Source organism: Schistocerca serialis, chromosome 11 (genome assembly GCF_023864345.2).
Source record: "Schistocerca serialis cubense isolate TAMUIC-IGC-003099 chromosome 11, iqSchSeri2.2, whole genome shotgun sequence".
In the NCBI taxonomy this organism is placed as follows: domain Eukaryota; kingdom Metazoa; phylum Arthropoda; class Insecta; order Orthoptera; family Acrididae; genus Schistocerca; species Schistocerca serialis.
Window position 1 is genome coordinate 131595478 of NC_064648.1, and position 23924 is coordinate 131619401.

Consider the following 23924-nt stretch of genomic DNA (forward strand, 5'->3'; position numbering starts at 1 on the left):
TGGAAAATGCTACGAACTTGTGCACCACCCAACAGATTTCACAACACAGGCTGGTTAGCTACACAGAAGACAAGTTGTGTCACACAAGTTAACAAGCGGCAACAAATTAGAATGGACACAGAAGCACGGCCATACTGGGGGCACAGCGAAAACCCCCCCTCCCAAGATGCAAGAATAATTGAAAAAAATCCAAGATGGATACATAGTTTAACAATTAAACATGTGTTCACCCATCCCTCTCGGGTTTTTATCTTTGTATCTTCTCCCTTACCCTCGTCCTGTGACTAAATGAACACTGCTGTCACACTGTCAACACTACAGTGTCATTTAGGTTAAGTACAGGGTCTGGCAAAAAGACTTCCCGTTTTTGGAGAGACCACCGTGCGAGTTGTGGTGGTGATGCTGATGTGGAGGAGGTATCAATCGATAGCAGTATATGTCGCATTTCCAGTAGACATAATGGCTCAGGTAGATGAGCATTCTATATTTGTCGTGGATGAGTATATTCGTACTGATGGTTCTTCGATTATTGTGATTGGTTTGAACTTGGCTGAGATGAGTCTCTTCCTGATAGAAAAACTACTGGAGTTTGGGTATCGAGCTTTGGAGCATCAGGTTCTGCACTGAGAAGATCTACTGGCCGCCCCTGAACTGTAACAAAGCCAGAAAACGGTGTGTGTGAGTGTGCCTATCCAGTAATCTCCAAAGTGCAGCCACCCTAGGACTGTCTGATAGAAGTGTAAGAAGAATCTTGCATAGACACCTTCACATCACTCATAAAAAATGATGGCTACCAAAGAATTAAGCGAGAGAGATTTTGCAATTTTCAGAGCTGTGTGTGAGGAAATTCTTCAGAACATTGTGCCTGACACTGTATTGATTTCTTCTTTTGAGGTCCACTTCCACTTAACGGATACAATAAATAAACAAAATTTCTGCCACTGGGCAGCAGAAAACCCTCAGAAATCAGAAACTTTGTCACCGAGCATTTCACAGCCACCTTGTGACAGTTTGCCAAAGACCTTGCCACAGTGGTAACACCAGTTCCTGTCCGATCACCAAAGTTAAGTGCTGTTGGGTTTGGCTAGCACTTCATTGACTGATCATATGGGTCTGCTAAGTGCTGTTGGCAAACGGAGTGCACTCACCTCTTGTGAGCCCAACTGAGCATCTACTTGATTGAGAAGTAGCAGCTCCAGTCACAAAAACTGACAAAGGTACAAGTCTATTATGTTTTAGCAAAAGTAAAGAAAATACAAAAACACAATAGGCAGTGAACCAATAATCAAAAATGACAAAATGACAATACTGTTTTATGAACTGTGAGTCTTACTGTGGACTGGGATTTCCAAATTCTACTTAGAATTTTCTGGAATGTTAAATTTCCTAACTTAAATATTTTGCTATTTAAAGCAAACAATCAATTTTTGAAAATATAATGTAACTGGCTAGATATAAAAACCACAGAATGGTAGCAGGGGAACACACATATAACGATATTGAAATCTGCAAGTTTTTCATGCCGGTGCGTATTTCTTCTGACAGAAGTGAGGAAAGGAAGAGGTGAAGGAAAAGGACTGGTTATGCTTAGGAAATGGGGAGAGTTTGGAAAAGTTGCCAAGAATCCCAGGTTAGGGGAGACTTACCGGACGGGATGAGAAGGAAAGATTGATTATCGGGCACTGCACTGGATGAGACGTGAAAACCTAAGAGCTTCAAAACGGAAGATGGGTAATACCCAATACAGAGATTACCAACTAAACATTGTGCACGAGTTAGTAAGAGTGGAAAGCTATGTGCATTCTATATTCTATGTGGTAGAGGTGGGAGGCCAGGGAAAAATAGACACATCAAAAAATAAAACATACAGAAAACTATTAAGGCAGTGAAGAAAGGAATAGTAGTAGTAGTAGTAGTAGTAGTAGTTGTTGTTGTTGTTGTTGTTACGATCTTAAGTCCGAAGACCGGTTTGATGCACCTCTCCATGCTACTCTACCTTGTGCAAGCCTCTTCATCTCCGATGAACTACAGCTACCTACATCCTTCTGAATCTGGTTACTGTTTTCATCTCTTGGTCTCCCTCTATGATTTTTACTACCCACACTTACCCCAATACTAAACTGGTGATACCTTGACGTCTCAGAATGTGCCCTACCAACCTATCCCTTCTTTTGGTCAAGCTGTGCCACAAATTCCTTGTCTCCCCAATTCTATTCAGTACTTCCTCATTAGTACCATGATCGACCCATTCATTAGTAACATGACCAAGACGTCTAATCTTTAGCATTCTTCTGTAGCATCGCATTTAGAAAACTTCTATTCTCTTTTTATCAAAACTGTTTATCATCCATGTTTCACTTCCATACATGGCTACACTCCAGACAAATAACTTTAGAAAAGACTTCCTAACTCTTAATCTATGTTTGATATTAACAAATTTCTTGCATTGCCAGTCTACATTTTATATCTTCTCTACTTCAGCCATCATCAGTTATTTTGCTGCCCAAATAGCAAAACTCATCTACTACTTTAAAAAAGTGTCTTGTTTCCTAATCTAATTCCCTTAGCATCACTTGATTTAATTGACTACATTCCATTATCTTTGTTTTGATTTAGTGGATGTACATCTTATAACCTCCTTTCAAGACACTGTCCATTCTGTTCAATTGCTCTTCCAAGACCTTTGCTGTCGCTGACAGAGTGACAATGTCATCAGCAAACCTCAAAGTTTTTATTTCTTCTCCCTGAACTTTAATTCCTACTCCAAATTTTTCTTTTGTTTCCTTTACTGCTTTTTCAACATACATATTGAATAATATTGGGGATAGGCTACTCCCTGTGTCACTCCCTTCTGAACCACTGCTCTTTCATGCCCCTCAACTCTTATAAATGCCATCTCGTTTCTATATAAGTTGCAAATAGTGTTTTGCTCCCTGTGTTTTACCCCTGCTACCTTCTGAATTTCAAAGAGAGTATTCCAGTTAACACTGTCAAGAGCTTTCTCTAAGTCCACAAATGCTGTAAATGTAGATTTGCCTTTCCTTAACCTATCTTCTAAGATAAGTCATAGGGACAGTATTGCATAGTCTTCCTACATTTCTCTGGAACCCAAACTGATCTTCCCCAAGGTCCATTTCTACCAGTTTTTTTCCATTCTTCTGAAGAGAATTCATGTTAGTATTTTGCAACCATGATTTATTAAAGTGACTTCAGTAATATTCACACTTGTCAGCAACTGCTTTCGTTGGAATTGGAATTACTACATTCTTCTTGAAATCTGAGGGTATTTCACCTGACTCATACATCTTGCACACCAGATGGAAGATTTTTGTCATGGCTGGCTCTCCCAAGGCTGTCAGTAGTTCTAACTGAATATAGTCTACTCCCGAAACCTTGTTTCGACTTAGGTCTCTCAGAGCTTTGTCAAATTCGTCTCACAGTATCATATCTCCCATCTCATCTTCTTCAATGTACACATCCCTTTCTATGGTATTGCTTTCAAGTTCATCTCCCTTGTATAGACCCTCTACATACTCCTTCCACTTTTCAGCTTTCCCTTCTTTGCTTAGGACTTGTTTACCAGTTGAGCTGTTGATATTCAATCAGCTGCTTCTCTTTTCCCCAAAGGCATCTTTAATTTTCCTGTATGCAGTATCTATCTTTCCCCTAGTGAAATATCCTTACATTTGTCCTCCAGCCATTCCCGCTTAGCAATTTTGTTCTTCCTGTCAATCTCCTTTTTTAAACATTTGTATTCCCTTTCAGCTGATCATTTGCTATATTTTTATATTTTCTCCTTTCATCAATTAAGTTCAATATATCTAGTGTTACCCAAGGATTTCTACTAGCCCTCGTCTTTTTACCTTCTTGATCCTCGGCTGCCTTCACTATTTCATCTCTTAAGGCTATCCATTCGTCATCTTCTGCATTCCTTTCCCCCCTTCCAGTCAACTGTTGTATAATGCTCCCTCTGAAGCTCTCAACAATCTCTGGTTCTTTCAACTTATCTAGGTCCCATCTCCTTAATTTCCTATCTTTCCCAATTATTTCAATTTTAATCTACAGTTCATAACCAATAAAATGTGGTCAGAGTCCACATCTGCTGCTGGAAATGTCTTACAATTTAAAATCTTGTTCCCAAATCTCTGTCTGACCATTATATAATCAATCTGAAACTGTCCAGTGTCTCCAGGTCTCTTACACATACACAACCTTCTTTTAACATTCTTAAAAAAAGTGTCAGCCATGATTAAATTACGCTCTGTGCAAAATTCTAACAGGTGGCTTTCTCTCTGAACAAATATATTTGCTTGTGGGTTTTCACAGCCAGTCAAACAGTAGACGTTCTTCCTCCTGACGTTTTGTTGCCGACTGCGGGTAACATCTTCCAAGGTGAGTCAATGACTGGCTGCTGGGCCATGGAGGTCCCGTTTGTACAGACCTCATAGAGAGCGCCACCACTCATCACATGCTGTCGACACTGAATCTATCTCCGACCAACGTCATTACTCTCGATCGCAGGTAATCGACTGTCACAATGTTGGAACAAAGTCGACCGCCGTATCTTATCTAACTTTAAGCCTTCTTCTTTTCTGTTAAAATTATTGTGGTGTTCACAAAATTTTTTTGGTTGTTTCAGTAATTAAACAGGGAGATGAGACTTGGGTGTTATTAAAACATTGGCACGGAAGGTTTAATTAATGAAATGCCGAGACTGTATGGGAGGGTACATCTGACATAGAAAGGATGGCAACTGTCAAAATGTAAGTACTGTTGTTTGTTAGTAGATTTAATGTGAACAAAAATGTGTAGCTGACCTTCAGTTAGGATGAGATCAATGTCAAGGAAAGTAGCTGGGATTCGGTATGTCAAATTTGATTGGCAGAATGTCTTTAGAGATTCCAAAAATTTTAACAGGTCAGCATCGTCATGAGTCCATACATCCCACCTCATCATGAGTCCATACATCCCAAGAAAGCCCTCTCCAAGCATCCCACGAAAAGGTTGGCATATGAAGGAGCGATCCTGGTTGGCATGGCCGTGCCCCTGATCTATTTGTATGTCTGGACCTCAAAGATAAACTACTTGTCAGGAAGCATGTTCAAGATGAACAGGAAGAACGTCATACATTCAGGATCAGGTGGACACTGACTGAGGAAATGTTCAGCAGCCGACAGACCATGTATGTGGGGGATGTTGGTATAGAGGGAGATGGCATCAATGGTGACATGTATGGCGTGTGGTGGGAGTGGGGTGGGCACAGATTTCAGACGATCTAGGAAATGGTTAGTGTCTTTAATACAGGAGGGAAGTCTTTGTATTACAGGTTGCAGGTATTAAGGCAGATATAAGTTTGTTGGGTGCTCTGAAGCCAACAACTATTGGACGAGCGGGGTGGTTGGGTTTGTTGATCGCAGGAAGAAGTTAAAAGGTGGGGGAGGGTGGTTTGGGGTGGGGTAATAACTTCTATGGACTGATGTGTTAGTCCTTGTGAGGGGCCCTGGGGTTTTAAGGAGGGACTATAGGTTAGTTTTTATCACAAGGATTGGATCTCGATGGAAGATGCTACATAGAGGTGTCAGACAACTTGTGTAGGCCCTCACTTGCATACTCCTGTCAGATAAGTACCACAGTGTTACGCTCATTGTCTGCTGGAAGGATAATGATACCAGTTTTTAGGGAATGAAGAGGACAGGTTATGTTCATGTTGTAGAGCCCTGTGGAAGGTTTGTGAAGCAATGACGGATGTTACACATTCTTGAGGTAGTGGTCGTGGATCAAGTTGGGACCTTGGACTTTTGTACATATCTGTGGAAGGGTTGTGAAGCAATGATGAATGTTAGGCATTCTTGGAAGGCTTGTAAAAGATTATTTTGAGGTAACAGTTGTGGCTCAAGTTGAGACCGTGGACTTTCACCTATCCAATTACGTTACATTAAAAGCATACATTTTTGTAATCAGAAAAATCAGGGTTGCAAAACTACGAGAACAGAAATTTGACAGGAGCTCATTTTAAAGTTTGAATGTTCTGAAATACGATAATTTTTGAAGAAGTATAACTTTTTGGAAAAGTAAGATGTTTGTATCAACATGGAGAATGAGGGCTTTTCAATTACTGCACGTCGATCCTAAAACAAGCAGTTTTTAATGGGGTTGAATTTTGAAGAGCACACTGTATTAATGAAGCATAAATTTAGAACATTTATCAAAGAAAACTAACTATATTGTTACAATAAGAGATCCGAAAAGCATGCACTGAGTTATGAAGTTCAGTGACATACAGCATGGATAAGAATTTGAAAATTTCATGTACTCCAGCTATGTACATGGAATATATAATAGAAAACAGGAAACAAAAAAAATTAAGAAATGAAATAATAGCAAGTGGAATTATTTTACCATGCTACATTTCAACATCGTATTGAGACAATAAAACTGTTACTATACCAATGCCAAAACAAATACAAGTTTACACAAAAGGTGACAAAAACTCAGAAAAGCCCCCTCCACCAGAGCAAAGTATCAAAATTAGAAAGTTACTTTAATCATATAATATCAGGAAATGAATTTGTACTGGCCGACCTTTCTCTTGTACTAATTAACATGATATCAAGTACTATTCTTCTAACTCTAAAAACCATTGTGTGCAGATGGTACATCAATTTTGTGCAAACACACAGCCCACGATTGTCTAGAGGTAGGGTGAACCAGGGTTACAAAATGAAATAGTCAAATTCTTCAATAAAAGCCATTTAAATGTACCTACTATAAAGACTGCAACAACGGTTCTGCAAACACACAGCACGTGATGATCTAGAGGTAGGGTGAAACAGGGTTACAAAATGAAATAGTCAAATTCTTCAATAAAAGCCATCTAAATGTATCTACTATAAAGACTGCAATAATGAAATTTAACATCAAGAAACTTACACAGTTTTGTGTGAAGTTATCCATACATAATGGCATTGAAAAAATGAAAAACTGGACAAAATTTTTGGTAATTACAATCCAAGACAACCTCAAAACACAAGTAAACAATGGAAGCTCTAGGTTGGAGTATCAACAGTTTAGGAAAAGATAAACTGCTGCTTACCATAAAGATGACACATTAAGTTGCAGACGGGCACAATTAAAAGCTTACGACCAGAGCCTTCGTCAGAAAAAGAAAGGGAAACATACACAAGTAAGCACACCTCCGCACACAGGACAGCTCAGACCAGAATGCAACTTTCATGTGGAGCGGAAGCAGCAATCTGGAATTGGGCGGGGAAGGAGGAGGGATATCATGGTACGGGGTAGGGTGAGAGAGGAGCCCTGTCTGGCAGAGGGTGCAGGGACTAGACTGTCAACTAAAACTAAACTCCTCCTGAACAGGCCACGAAGGCCCAACAGTACCGACCGGCCGCCATGTCACCCTCAGCCCACAGGCATCACTGGATGCCGATATGGAGGGGCACGTGGTCAGCACACAGCTCTCCCGGCCACGTGTCAGTTTCTGAGACCGGAGCCGCACTTCTCAATTGAGTATCTCCTCAGTTTGCCTCACAAGGGTCGAGTGCACCCCGCTTGCCAACTGCACTCGGCAGACCGGATGGTCATCCATCCGTGTGCTAGCCCAGCCCGATAGTGCTTAGCTTCGGTGATCAGATGGGAACCGGTGTTACCACTGCGGCAAGGCTAGACTGCCAACAGGCACATCTGTATCTACAGCTACACTCTGCAAACCAAAATGAAGTGCATGGCAGAGGGTGCGACTCACTGTACCAGTTATCAAAGTTTCTTCATATTCCATTCCATCACAGAACAATACAGATCTGGTAATTGTGTCTGGTGACATGCCCTCGCGATTGCAAGTAATGGATTTTGTTGTGAACAGACCTTTAAATGCAAACATTTTTAGGTTATGCTTTACTGTGACTGTTATTGACATTGAAATGACATTTAAAGTGAACAGACCATTTAAGACTCACCTGTGACTGCTTTACAGTGAGTGGCCTTCAAGGAGACCATGTCCTCAATCCAAGAGTGGAGCTAAACAAACCCTTAGTGCCTGAGCTGGGCCAGTGGATCCTTACTGCCAGGGGCAGAATCTTAACTAATTCTATAATGAAAGAATTCAAAAAGTGGTGTGTATCTAAATGCTATGGATTCCTCAGTAGAGATTTAATATGGGAGAAGGGCCAGGAAGAAAGAAATGGCAATAGGCTTACAAATGAAAATGATGATACACATGGTGGTGGTGACGATGATTAAAAATACTAGTACCACAAAGTACTCACTTAACAATGAAATTCGCTACTCACCATATAGCGGAGAAGCAGAGTCGAAGATAGGCACAACAAAAAGACTGTCACAAACACAGCTTTCGGCCAGAAAGGCCTTCGCCAAAATCAGATGACAGACACACACACACACACACACACACACACACACACACACACGTGTGCGCACGCAAACACAGCTCACACACACAACTGCACTCTGAGGCAACTGAGCCCACACTCACAATATCATTCATTACATTGTTACATTCCATCCTGGATTTCCCATTGTTTGAAAGTATTCACTTAAATAACCAGGCAAATAGGAAGTGAAGATAAAAATTAATGCAAACTTATTTTTGTTTATTTTATATCACCTTGTGTTATCAAAATGTAAACAATGAATAAATGGCATAAGTTTAAAATGGGTATAATGTTAAGATTTTTAGGTAGATAAATTACATCAAGAAAACATTATGCACTTCTGATTAGTCAGAATATGTAAGAAAAATTGGGGGTTGTCTTATAGTTGGATGAATTACGGTATGCTGATGTATTACTAATATGCAAATGTCTAATGCAAGTAACAAGAGTTACAAGTTTTCAAAATATTAAAAGTTTAATTAAAGGAAGGCCATAAATAAGATTGCAGAAAATAATTTGTCCAAAGTGTAAATTAATTAGCGTCTCAAGCACTGAGGAACAGGAAAATTCGTCTCTGATGCTTTGATAATGAATGTATAAAAAATTCATCTCTGGTTGACACTACTGTAACGGGGAAAAAATGCTAATTTGATACTGTTAACCTACTATAGTAGTACAAGTTTATATGCCAACTAGCTCTGCAGATGATGAAGAATTTGATGAAATGTATGATGAGATAAAAGAAATTATTCAGGTAGTGAAGGGAGACGAAAATTTAATAGTCATGGATGGCTGAAATTCGATAGTAGGAAAAGGGAGAGAAGGAAACATAGTAGGTGAATATGGATTGGGGGTAAGAAATGAAAGAGGAAGCCGTCTGGTAGAATTTTGCACAGAGAATAACTTAATCATAGCTAACACTTGCTTCAAGAATCATAAAAGAAGGTTGTATACACGGAAGAATCCTGGAGATACTAGAAGGTTTCAGACAGATTATATAATGGTCAGACAGAGATTTAGGAACCAGGTTTTAAATTGTAAGACATTTCCAGAGGCAGATGTAGACTCTGACCACAATATATTGGTTATGAACTGTAGATTAAAACTGAAGAAACTGCAAAAAGGTGGGAATTTAAGGAGATGGGACCTGGATAAGCTGACTAAACCAGAGGTTGTACAGAGTTTCAGGGAGAGCATAAGGGAACAATTGACAGGAATGGGGAAAAGAAATAAAGTAGAAGAAGAATGGGTAGCTCTGAGGGATGAAGTAGTGAAGGCAGCAGAGGATCAAGTAGGTAAAAAGACGAGGGCTAGTAGAAATCCTTGGGTAACAGAAGAAATATTGAATTTAATTGATGAAAGGAGAAAATATAAAAATGCAGTAAATGAAGCAGTCAGAAAGGAATACAAATGTCTCAAAAATGAGATCAACAGGAAGTGCAAAATGGCTAAGCAGGGATGGCTACAGGACAAATGTAAGGATGTAGAGGCTTATCTCACTAGGGGTAAGATAGATACTGCCTACAGGAAAATTAAAGGGACCTTTGGAGAAAAGAGAGCCAGTTGTATGAATATCAAGAGCTCAGATGGAAACCCAGCTCTAAGCAAAGAAGGGAAAGCAGAAAGATGGAAGGAGTATAGAGAAGGTCTATACAAGGGCGATGTAATTGAGGACAATATTATGGAAATGGAAGAGGATGTAGATGAAGATGAAATGGGAGATACAATACTGCGTGAAGAGTTTGACAGAGCACTGAAAGATCTGAGTCGAAACAAGGCTCGAGAGTAGACAACATTCCATTAGAACTACTGACGGCCTTGGGAGAGCCAATCCTGACAAAACTCTACCATCTGGTGAACAAGATGTATGAGACAGGCGAAATACCCTCAGACTTCAAGAAGAATATAATAATTCCAATCCCAAAGAAAGCAGGTGTTGACAGATGTGAAAATTACCAAACTATCAGTTTAATAAGTCACAGCTGCAAAATACTAATGCAAATTCTTTACAGACGAATGGAAAAACTAGTAGAAGCCAACCTCGGGGAAGATCAGTTTGGATTCCGTAGAAATGTGGGAACACGAGAGGCAATACTGACCTTACGACTTAGCTTAGAAGAAAGATTAAGGAAAGGCAAACCTACATTTCTAGCATTTGTAGACTTAGAGAAAGTTTTTGACAATGTTGACTGGAATACTCTCTTTCAAATTGTAAAGGTGGCAGGGGTAAAATACAGGGAGCAAACGCCTATTTACAATTAGTACAGAAACCAGATGGCAGTTATAAGAGTCGAGGGACATCAAAGGGAAGCAGTGGTTGGGATGGGAGTGAGACAGGGTTGTAGCCTCTCCCCGATGTTATTCAATCTGTATATTGAGCAAGCAGTAAAGGAAACAAAAGAAAAATTCAGATGGTATTAAAATCCGCGGAGAATAAAAAAATAATCTTTGAGGTTCGCGATGACTTTGTAATTCTGTCAGAGACAGCAAAGGACTTGGAAGAGCAGTTGAACGGAATGCACAGTGTCTTGAAGGGAGGATATAAGATGAACATCAACAAAAGCAAAACAAGGATAATGGAATGCAGTCGAATTAAGTTGGGTGATGTTGAGGGTATTAGATTAGGAAATGAGACACTTAAAATAGTAAAGGAGTTTTGCTATTTGGGGAGCAAAATAACTGATGATGGTCAAAGTAGAGAGGATATAAAATGTAGACTGGCAATGGCAAGGAAAGCGTTTTTGAGGAAGAGAAATTTGTTAACATCGAGTATAGATTTAAGTATCAGGAAGTCGTTTCTGAAAGTATTTGTATGGAGTGTAGACATGTATGAAAGGGAAACATGGACAATAAATAGTTTGGACAAGAAGACAATAGAAACTTTCGAAATGTGGTGCTACAGAAGAATGCTGAAGATTAGATGTGTAGATCACATAACTAATGAGGAGGTATTGAATAGAACTGGGGAGAAGAGGAGTTTGTGGCACAACTTGACTAGAAGAAAGAATCGGTTAGTAGGACATGTTCTGAGGCATCAAGGGATCACCAATTTAGTATTGGAGTGCAGCGTGCAGGGTAAAAATCGTAGAGGGAGACCAAGAGATGAATACACTAAGCAGATTCAGAAGGATGTAGGTTGCTGTAGGTACTGGGAGATGAAGAAGCTTGCACAGGATAGAGTAGCATGGAGAGCTGCATCAAACCAGTCTCAGGACTGAAGACCACAACAACAACAACCTATGCTGCTGAGCAAGTTACAATAGTATCTCGATGTTAGTAACAAGTATTCCCTACAGGAACCTGTAACTATAGAGATAAGAAACATAATACAACTCTTTATTTACATAAGTAACTGCACAAAATATACTATTCGCAATACAGAACTACATGGTCACACAGCACGAGGCACAGAAAGATTCAAGTAGAGGTAGCATGCAGCATTTATCCCGAGGTGGTGAGGCATGCACAGGATAGGCTAGCATGTAGAGATGTAGCAAACCAGTTTTCAGGCTGAATACCAAAACAACAAACAATAACAACAACAAATATAAGTCTCTATATCTATTCATTGTGGGAGCTGCTGAAACCATTATTTTTCCAACCATTTGTGCAACTGTAACATCTGTATTGATACATCCTATACCAAACTATATAGAACTTGACCTCAGAAGAAAATAGGAATCAATTGAATCAGAGAGAACTTACCAGCCGTTCTCCAAAACTGGATGGCTCACAATACGGCAGGAATTCATCGCAGAACGAATAGTCCTGTAACAAATGAGATTGTAGCAATGGTGATCAAAGGTGTTGAGTATTAGGAGTGAGTTAGTTTTATGTTCCACAGATTATATGTATGTTTTATCATTATGATGTGGAATGAGTCATTTTCACTTTTATTACACATTCGTATATAGATACATGGCCAAAGGTTCATTGTTTACAAGTGTTTTTTTTTTTTTTTTTTTTTTAACTTTTTCAGTTTCTTTTCAAATTTTACTTTGCTGTCAGACATTTTATATCACTGCAATGTTACCAAATGTTTTTGTTGCAACATTGTTCAGCCCTTTTCGTGCCAAAGACAATCTTAATGTGCATTAATGAATGGCATTTGTTCTTCCTGTACTGTAATTATGTACAGTATTGTTCATTTTGAACACAGTGTGTTACTTACAACAAATTTCATGTGGGAATAAATAGATTGCAAAGTAGTAGTCAGAATGCTCGACTCCTTAAAGATGATCTTGGATGAACACTACATATTACTACATATTATTCTCACAGCACATTTGAGTAACAAAAACTTACTTTGTTGAAGATGACTCACCCCAAAACATTATTACCATTTGCTTACCACTCATTATATTTATCATTGGTATAATACCCCACCATGTGCAGAACTAAATATGTTATCTTTTCGAAACTGAGAGAGAGACACCATTTCCAGAAAACCATGTAATAACATTTTTTACAAAATTACTTACCATTTCTTCTGTTACTGTATGTATTGTGTATGCCTGGATTGATTACGTTACAACTGTTGTCTGCAAAAAGAACCAATTCTGCCTGCTGAGTACTACACAATCTTTTCTGAAGGTATCTGTCTGGAGCATAGCCTTACACAGAACCAAAATGTGGATGATAAGCGGTTCAGACAAGAAGAGAATCGAAGCTTTTGAAAAGTGGTGTTATGGAGGAGGGCTGAAGTCTAAGTATTCGTAACAAGGATCCCAAATTTACTTACCTCCAGGAAATCTGTCATGCTCGTATTACACTTGGAAGCAGAGCTGGCTATGAAACGTATATTGAAAAGACAGTTCAGATACCATAGGAAAGAGTAGGGGTGGGGATAGTTCACTGCAGTCAACAAAAAGGTTGTCTATTGGGCCCGATTTTGAGTATGACTGTAAAGTTATCTGGACATATACAAGAGGTCTAGGTGAAATCATGTAAATTGCTGGATTTTTTTACCAGACACCCAATTCTGCCATGACAGTTTTGGAGTCATTCAAAGGAAGTCTATGCTCAGTAGTGCAAAAATACCCAGATCATGCAATACTACTTAGCAGTGAACTTAACCTACAGAGTACAGATTGGGACACCTTCGGATTCATTGCAGGGGATACATGTTTTCCAAAAACTGTCTGTGTACTTTCATTGCCAGCATTTGTCCATTGCTTTGACTGCCGTTTTGAATCTGGTGTGTAATGATGGATCCAGGTTCCATCAACAGCCACAAATCCTTCAGATTGTGATCAAATGAGGCCGGCCATTCTGTTGAAATGTAGTGCCAGATGCGCTTTTGGTCAACTGTGAGCAACATCAGCACCTACCTCGCACACAATTACCCTTGCAGGATACTGTGCACTTGATCAGCTCAGACGCCTACAGTCTTAGCGAGCTTACAAATTTTTATTCTGTGGCCTTGCATGACATATCACAGATTTTGTCAATGGTTTCCTTTGTGGAAGCCCGGAGCGAGCTTTGTCTTTGATGCTTGTCTGACTATGCTCAAATTCATTAATCCAAATGCAAATGGTCTTCCATCATGATGCAGCGTCTGTGTGAACTTCGTCCAATTCTGTTTTGATTTACACTGCAGTCCAATTCTTCAAAAATGAAAATGTTTAATGACAACACACAACTCGGTTTTCTCCATTTTCAATCGCAGTGAACACACCGATCAATTCAGATGGTTGTCAACAATGAACTGTACACTGTACATTGTTGAAATTCTTTATACAGTCCTTGGAATAATCAGACTTAACAATCATGAAAGTGCAACAAAGATGTTTCATTCTTTCACGGAAATTTAAGAGTGTTATCAAACCACCTTCGTAGCCATTCTGTTGGAACACAGTTCTTTGGTGGCATAGTTTGCCAGGCAAACTGCTGACATCTGAGACCACATATATTCTATGTGCCAGAGTGTAAGACACTGCTGTGTTGTGCAGCTCCCAGCAGAGGGGGAAGATGTCCAACAGTCTTGTCGATGAAATAGTGAACGATTTGCACAATATTAAACAGCGGCAACAGATAGTCGGGAAAGCCTGAAAAGTCACACCAGGGTGTACTGTAATTATTTAGTACAAATGTATCTGAAATATAAATGTTTTTTGAAACATTTCTCCTTATACAGGCCTACTGAGTCCCCCCCCCCCCCCCCCCTCCAAATTAATTTGGCTAATATTTCACTCATACAGACAGCTGGGGAATATGGCCCATGCATGATGGGGAACTGTAAATTTTTTCTGCTGATGTGAGATGACACATAACAACGCAATACAAGCCAGCGCCAATATGGGCCAAGATAGGCCTAGATGGATACATACCTTCCACCTCAAAGATCACCTGACCTCAATCCCCTAGATCAGTGTTTCTCAGTGTGGTCTGTGGACCCCTTGGGAGTCTACTAAATTTCTGCCCTGAAGCCAGTTAACCATTATGGAATGGAACATCACATTGCAAACAAATTTCGTTCCAGAATCTTACTCTTAATGCAAAACACTCGTTAAGTGAAACAATTTATCCCTTATAAATTAATGTAAAACACAGTAATAAGTTCGAAGCAGAAAAAGTACTAAAGTTTTATCTTATTCATGCCATTTATTTAAAGAAAATTATATTACATACAATACATAACTAACACTTTTGTACTAGGAAGCTGTCTATAGTCATTTCTTTTTGCCGATGCTTCCAACAACCTGGAGAAAATGCAACAGAGCACCAGTGTCAAATAAATTTGTAGCATGCATAGCCATTGCTTTATTGGGGTGATGATTTTCAATGTACGATGCAACCAATTTCCATGCTTTCAGCATTTCTCTTATTGCGCCAGAAGATTGCCGCTTTGTTGTCACCTCCTCCTCCTCTGAAGAGCTCCTCTCCACTACTTCCTGCTGTAAAACACACTGCAATTTCATAAGCTCTTTGGTGGCCATTTCTTGTCTGTGGTCTTCCACAAGTTCTTTGATACCATTGTTATCCACTTCTAGTCCCATGCTCTTGACCAAAGACACAATCTCATTGACTACAGGCTCTGCAGGTACTGACTCAAATGCCTCAGAGTTACATTCGACAAGAAACTCTGGCCGAAGCTTCTTCCAAGCAGAAGTGAGAGTTCTCTTGGTAAACCCCTCCCAAGCCTCTTCGATCATCTTGACGCAGGCGATGATGTTGAAGTGACATTTTCAAAACTCTCTCAGAGTGAGATTTGTAGCTTCAGTCAACTCAAAGCAATGCTCTAAGAGTGCTTTAGTGTAGAGCTTCTTAAAGTTAGAAATAATCTGCTGGTCCATAGGCTGGAGTAATAGAGGCAGAAATTGGATGTTGATGAATTGAAATTCTTCAAGGAAGTGGTCTGGTAGGACTGGAGAATGTTCTCATTAATAGGGTCATCTTGCAACTGCCTTCATATATCCTTATAAGGACCAACCTTTCGGCATCATCCAGGATACGAAACCATTATTTAGATACTCTTTGTCACTTCCTTTGAAGCATCTATCTCCTTAATCTTGTCCTCGTTGTTGAGGCTAGCGTAAACAGATGATGTAAACCGATTGTATGTGCATGCTAAATCAGCAATGCTCACACCACGTTCGCATTTCTCTATGACTTTACATTTTATTTCAGAGGTCCTTATCTTTCTCTTATGGTTGTCTTCTTTTGGCTCTGTCTTCAGGAACACTTCTACAAAGGTTTTAAAATTTGCACAAAAAAAAAAAAAAAAAAAAAAAGCACTATGTGAACAGAAGTTTGGAAAAATATGTGATCATAAGATGCACTAAGATGGTAGCAGAAACAGAGCTAAACCCAGTCTGCAGCTCATACTAACGACATTGTTCATGCCATTGCCAAGAATGAAAAGCGTTCATACTGCTGAACGTTTTCCCCCTGCATGCGAATGGCTGGTGACAACACACTAGGGTTGCCACTAGGGTCCCAGTTTCGAATTAAGAAAATGAGCACCCTTAAATTGCTTTCGGGATGCCAGTTTAGCCCCGGTTTTGTTATGCCAAATCAATACTCTCATACCATCTATTTCTTCCCAAATTCTGGCATGGATTAGTATTTTAATTGTCACTGTTAAGCAAAATAATGATTTGTGTTTCACTGTTGCACCTGCCAGCATCTATCAAGGGCTTCTTTCTATTATTAACTCTTGCCTGGGGATTCAGTTCAATTAAGACATTGCAGCTACACAATTCTCTGTCCGAGGCTTATTATTCTTAGTTCACATTTGCGTGTAATGAGGAAGACATGACTATGAAGTGGAATACGTAAGTCATATGTACCCATTTCACATGGTAGATAGGTAGATATTACAGATTACTTAGGTAGGCAGCCAAAAGCATAAATCAAACATGTACTCTGTACTCTGCCAGCACTTTAAAAGAGAGAGAGAGAGAGAGAGAGAGAGAGAGAGAGAGAGAGAGAGAGAGATCTTTTTTATTTCAAAGTTATCAAAACAGAGCCAACCAGTGGCAGCAGCTGAATTAGCAATGAGTTATCATATCGTTAAACATCATGTCTTTGAAATCTGTAGACTGTACTTCTAGGCTAAGCTCCAGTCTTTTTAGCGATTCTGTCACAGCAACGAGTGTGACATTGGGCAGAACCAAAACAACAGCACTTTTGAAAGCAGTTTTGGCACCCGACACTATCAAACAAATATGCGACGATCTTTCACTGGCCAGCTATTATTCAACAGCTACAGATGCGAGTAATCATAAGGCTGAAAAAATATTTCCATTAATTGTTCAATATTTTACACCTCAGAATGGTATTCTGAAATTGCTTAAATTAGTTTCGCTGCCAAGTGAAACCGCCTCCACAATAAGGAAGTACTGCATTACTGCATTAGAAGAAAATAAAATTGATAAGAGAAAAATTTTGCGGTGACAATGCTAACAATTTTGGAGTGCAACGAGCAGATACAAACAATGTATTTGCTACATTGAAAAGTGAAGTAAAAGAAAATCTTTTCGGAGTTGGCTGCCCTACTCACATACTACACGATGCTGCTAAGACAGCCGCTGATGTGATGTGTGTTGATGTAGAAACCTTTATAATTAAACTTTCCAATTATTTCCCCATATACACAGTACAAATGGAGCATCTAAAGGTGTTTTGTGAGTTTGTGGACATAGACTATAATGCACTGTTGTTACATACAAAAACACGGTGGTTATCTTTGTTTGTTGCTGTAGAGAGAGTACTGAAGTTATATGATGCTCTTAAATCATTCTTCCTCTTGGAAGAAAAGGCACTTAAATTTCTGGCAACCCTATTCCAGAACCTGTTAATGGAGGCATATCTGAGGTTCCTGCTAGTCAGTTGAGCGCATTTCTGAGACAAATACTTACTCTTGAGAAAGCAGACAGCAGTGTTATAGAACTAGCTGTGATTTTGGAAAATACTAGTAGAATCATAAAACGTTGTAAAGTGAGTGACATCTCTCTTGCAGAACAGTGAGGTTGCATGAACTAGTGAAATTCAAAAATTTCATGTTGATGTAGAATAGTTTTATGAAATGTGTACAGCTTATTTAGAAAAATGGTCAACAAATCTCAGGGAGTATTCCATTTTTAAATGGATATTGCTGGAAGCAGCACCTGAGTGGAGCAATGTGGAAAGGACAATAACATTTGTACAAGGTACAGGACTGTCAGTAGATAGTAGTTTATTGTTTGAGCAGTTTTCTTTACTCAAGCAGTTCACTGAATCAGAAATCAACGAAAATAGCAATAACTGGGGTAGTAAATCATATCAGGAGAAATGGACCTATTTCTTTCGGCAGATTGGAAAAAAAGCATTCTCAGTTGCTGAATCTATGTGAATTCGTCTTCAGTATTCCAGGGCATAATGCAAATGTGGAATGAGTATTTTCTCTCATGAATGTGCAATATACTGAGGAACAAACGGATTACAAGTATCAATGGTCAAAGCAATAATTAAATGTTTTTAATTTTTAAACGAGTTGCTCTAAGTTTTATGAATACATCATACAGCAGAAAGATCTTATCTCCAAAGCTCAGAATTCAGATAAGTATCAGGTGTAGGATAACAAATTATGTGATCTATGCTCTTCAACATACAGTGTTTCAGCAGACAATTTAGTATCTCATATTAATATTTCAAAATAAAAAATTCTTATGTTACCAGTATTAATACTGTAAAATGTTATTACCATTTGAATGCCCTCCCTTGAGTACTATTAAATTAATTACAGTATGTGAAGTGTTCATTTATTTATTCATTTTAATAAATCAATTGAATACAGCAGTAATTTGCACAAATATTTCACTTTTTTTAACATTAAGAAACGTGTCCAGAAATGTCCCAGTTTATGATTCACAAATTATGGCCATTTTTAGCTAATTTTAGAAAAACCTCCCGGTTTGCTAGCAACAAATTTGGACAACCCTATATCACACTAAATCGTTGTCACTCGTTATGAGAAAACACCTCTCATTAAGTAAGTCTTTTTTTACAATTTGTTTTGCTCGCTACGCAAATTGCGAGTTATGGGAGGTGTTTGCTAAGTGACGTTCAACTGTACAGGGCTACTTAGGACTACTTCAAGTGAGTCAAATACCTTCTCTGTTGGGGCACTTTTTCAAAAACCATTGTACATTAGCTGCACAACATCTCAAAATTTCATAAAATCACATTCTCTTATTTCTTATCTTTTCACAGTTTAATGTGAAGAAATTGGCAGTGAACACACTCAACTTTTCTTACATACTGACACCCTTCTTTGAGCTGCATAATGAAGTGTGTTTGCTATTTTTAGACAAGCAACATTTGTTACAAAACACTTGTAGGACACTTAAGAGAACTATCCAAAAGTTTTCGAGGATATTTCCCTGTCCCACAGCCTGGTAATTGTTGGACTAAAAATCCTTTCACTAATGTAGAAATTGATGACATACAGGGTATGAATATCTCTGACACAAGACAAGAACAGCTATTGGAACCGTCCTGCCCTACTTCACGGAAAAACATTTTAAAATATGAACTTTGTAGCTTTTGGTTGCATGTGTGCTACGTGTATGAAGAGCTGTCTAAAATAGCATTGCAACATTTTTGAATTTCCCTACCACTTACTTATGTAAGCAGACCTTTCCTGCTCTTTGCAGTAATAAAACCTCAAAGCGAAATCGTCTTCATGTGGAGTTGGACTTAAGATTGATGGCGACACAACTTATTCCAGATTTCAATGGAAATAACAAAAAATGCAATGGAAACTGCATGTACGAATATCAACAACGGAGGAAAAGACATATTGCTATTTGCCATAACGAAGACAGGTTAAGTTGCAGACAGGCATAATTAAAAGACACTTACACAAAGCTTTCAGCCACAGCCTTCATCAGCAAAAGAGAAAAACACACCACTCATAAACGCAAGCAAGCACACCTCACACAATTCTCTACAGTAGCTAGCACTATCTTCTCTTACTTTGTTGTTACTTACTGGATTATTTTTCTTGATCTTTTTCGTGTCAGTGATAACTCTAATTAGTATATTTAATGCAACACTGCAAGGGGCTCCACAGATCGCTTTCCGAATAAACAGGGGTTCACGTTATCGGAAAGTTTGAAAACCACTACTCTAGATTTTTCTCTCTCAGCAGTCAGATGTACAGCTGATACCGTCTAAGAACTAGAGCAGTGAACTGCACAGTCTTGTCAAGATTTACGAGACAATCGTACAGTATCTGAGATAATTCGTATCTTTGAATGTTACGATGACATGTCAAACATCTCCCTTTAACAGTTACCAGTTTACAGTGAACTGTAACATGTAATGGACTGAAGCAATACTGTATTTCTTGTCATGGCAGGCCAGAGGTGAAATTTATGACCAATTAGTTGGGAGCTCGATCGAAGAATTTACATTTCAAATTTACTAACTATAGTCCGATTAAATCCCAAAGAAAGCAGGTGTTGACAGATGTGAAAATTACCGAACTATCAGTTTAATAAGTCACGGCTGCAAAATACTAACGCGAATTCTTTACAGACGAATGGAAAAACTAGTAGAAGCCGACCTCGGGGAAGATCAGTTTGGATTCCGTAGAAATATTGGAACACGTGAGGCAATACTGACCCTACGACTTATCTTAGAAGCTAGATTAAGGAAAGACATACCTGCGTTTCTAGCATTTGCAAACTTAGAGAAAGCTTTTGACAATGTTGACTGGAATACTCTCTTTCAAATTCTGAAGGTGGCAGGGGTAAAATACAGGGAGCGAAAGGCTATTTACAATTTGTACAGAAAGCAGATGGCAGTCATAAGAGGCGAGGGACATGAAAGGGAAGTAGTGGTTGGGAAGGGAGTGAGACAGGGTTGTAGCCTATCCCCGATGTTGTTCAGTCTGTATATTGAGCAAGCAGTGAAGGAAACAAAACAAAAATTCGGAGTAGGTATTAAAATCCATGGAGAAGAAATAAAAACTTTGAGGTTCGCCGATGACATTGTAATGCTGTCAGAGACAGCAAAGGACTTGGAAGAGCAGTTGAACGGAATGGATAGTGTCTTGAAAGGAGGATATAAGATGAACATCAACAAAAGCAAAACGATGATAATGGAATGTAGTCGAATTAAGTCGAGTGATGCTGAGGGAATTGGATTAGGAAATGAGACACTTAAAGTAGAAATGGAGTTTTGCTATTTTGGGAGCAAAATAACTGATGATGGTCGAAGTAGAGAGGATATAAAATGTAGACTGGCAATGGCAAGGAAAGTGTTTCTGAAGAAGAGAAATTTGTTAACATCGAGTATACATTTAAGTGTCAGGAAGTAGTTTCTGAAAGTATTTGTATGGAGTGTAGCCATGCATGGAAGTGAAACATGGATGATAAATAGTGTGGACAAGAAGAGAATAGAAGCTTTTGAAATGTGGTGCTACAGAAGAATGCTGAAGATTAGATGGGTAGATCACATAACTAATGAGGAGGTATTGCATAGGATTGGGGAGAAGAGAAATTTGTGGCACAACTTGACTAGAAGAAGGGATTGGTTCGTAGGACATATTCTGATGCATCATGGGATTACCAATTTAGTATTGGAGGGCAGCGTGGAGGGTAAAAATAGTAGAGGGAGACCAAGAGATGAATACACTAAGCAGATTCAGAAGGATATAGGTTGCAGTAGTTACTGGGAGATGAAGAAGCTTGCACAGGATAGAGTAGCATGGAGAGCTGCATCAAACCTGTCTCAGGACTGAAGACCACAACAACAACAGTCCGATTAAAATTACTTTGTAGTTGATGTCTGTCAGTTGTCGCTGCGGTGTTGCCACATCACCTATCGACGACCGCTGTGTTGTAGGTGCCACACAAACATGGTTGATCACTTGACAAATGCTGTTAATGTGTGCAGAGCAAGGTTGGAAGTGGCCGCCGTGAAGTACGAAGGAAATGTGAGATGCTCTGTGGACGGCTGCTTTTGAGTGACCAATGACTAAACTTTGGCTGACAATGGGTGTTGTTGCCCTGACTTTAACTCGTGTCCTAAACTAACCACAATCACATGATGTGCACTGTATCCGAGAAAACGGTGATTGACCATCTGCGGCAGAAATAAGATCACGATCACTTTGTTCACGATGTTTGAGTCTAACTACTGGTGCAAACTCGAGACAGAAAAATTTCACAATATGTTTGTTTGCATAGCCATCTTCCACAGCAAAATTTCAGTTTTTGTGGTAAAAGCAAACTGTAATTTCTTGCTGCCACGGGTCACCTGTACCTATGATCTCACACTGGCTACATGGGATGCAGCATTATCAACCAATGAGCAGCTCTGGCTCTCGGTTGCAGATTATAGGAGACACAGGCAGAATCCAAATGAAAAAAAGAATGATAGGAAGAAAAATATGAGCAAATAAAAAAGTAAATACAATGACAAAAATGGCGTGGCGAAGTATTAGAAAAAAAAAAAAGAAAGAAAAAAATATATATTTATCTCAATTAACTGAATAAGAATGATAATCAATGTCTTTTGATTAGATTTGGAAAAATAAATAATTTTGCTCCATTTGATGAGAATCGAAGTTGCAACCTTCCAGATGTCAGTTTTACATGCTAGCCACTACACAATGCCATTACACTGCAAAAGGCTGTTGTTATTTATGACAACAGTGTCCCAGTCATAATGATTAACTAACAGCCTTCAAAAATTCGGTTTCACACTATGTCGTGATACATATCTAATGAAAGCCGATCTCTGTGATTATAATAACTCTATAAATAATGCTGAATTGAATCTTGTGTGGAACGATCCAGTAGTGCTTGGTTAGTACAGTGTATGAAGCATGCATATTTCATTAGCATCGGTGTGTGAATGGGGGCTGGGCAAGGGAGGGGGAGGGGGAGGGGGGCGGGGGGGGAGCAAGTGGGTGAGATTAGTGTTTGAACGTCCTATTGACAATGAGGTCATTAGAGATGGAGTACAATCTCCTATAAGGGAAGGAAAGAGAAGGAAATCGGCCTTCCCCTTTCAAAGGAAATCTCTCGGCATTTGCCTGGAGCAATTTTGGGAACTCACGAAAAAACTAAATCTGGACTGCTGGACGTGGGTTTGAACAGTCGTCCTCCCAAATTCAAGTCCCGAGTCCAGTGTGCTGATCAATGTGGTACGTCGCTCAGCGTGTGTGTGTGTGTGTGTGTGTGTGTGTGTGTGATCATCATGTGTGATGAAATAAGATTATAAATAAAAGGGCGAGACCCAGGATTCAGTATCCAAACACATCAAGAAAGAAAACCAGACAAGGAATTGGAAGTGAACTTTTACCAGTTTGGCTACGACAAATGGTACAGGCATGATATTTAGCAGTCTGATTGGAGGAAACCAGCTACAACACATGAAGTGTCAACTACTACGTAATTTTAATCGGTCTATAGATCAATAGTTTATATTGAAATCTGTGGCATCTCATAGCCACACTTTTGAATTGTTACAGCTTGTTTGCAGATGCAACATGTCAGTTTTAGTATTAATTACAAGTTTGAACATACTTATACAATGTAATGAAATAATAAGCAACCATGTGCATAAAAGAAATTTAACTTCTTCACCAGTTTTGGGCACTTAGTGCCCTTCTTCAGAATGTTACACCTATCACATTATTAAATTCTTTTATATGACTGATTGCTTATGATTTTGTTACACAGAACAACGGTTGTTGAGGAGGCATAAAATACTATACTTATACAAGTAATTTGAAAATTATTTAAATAGGCTTATTTCACACAGTTTACATTAATATTGTCTTTCTTAGTGACAGAATCAACATTCTCGAGTGTCTGTTTAAAGATTAATTAATTAAACTATATTTTTCTACAGCAGGATTAAAGAAGGCTTCATTATCATGTTGTTTAAATAAACAATGAAGTCTTTAAATTGAGAACTTTCAGCAGCTTGTAGCTGACTAGATAAAATCAAACATATTTCTATAATTAGAAGAAGTACTTTGATAATCCATGCAATACAATGAACAAGCACAATTTTGTG

General features: G+C 38.9%; 1 protein-coding gene across 1 annotated transcript in view; it reads right to left on the minus strand.

Annotated features, from left to right (window-relative positions):
- Positions 1 to 23924, minus strand: part of LOC126426528 (zinc finger protein 235-like) — a 155259-nt gene that overhangs the window by 90758 nt on the left and 40577 nt on the right. The window contains exon 3 of the mRNA XM_050088432.1: positions 12111 to 12173. Coding sequence (XP_049944389.1) covers positions 12111 to 12173 — 63 coding nt within the window. The remainder of the gene's footprint in view (positions 1 to 12110; positions 12174 to 23924) is intronic.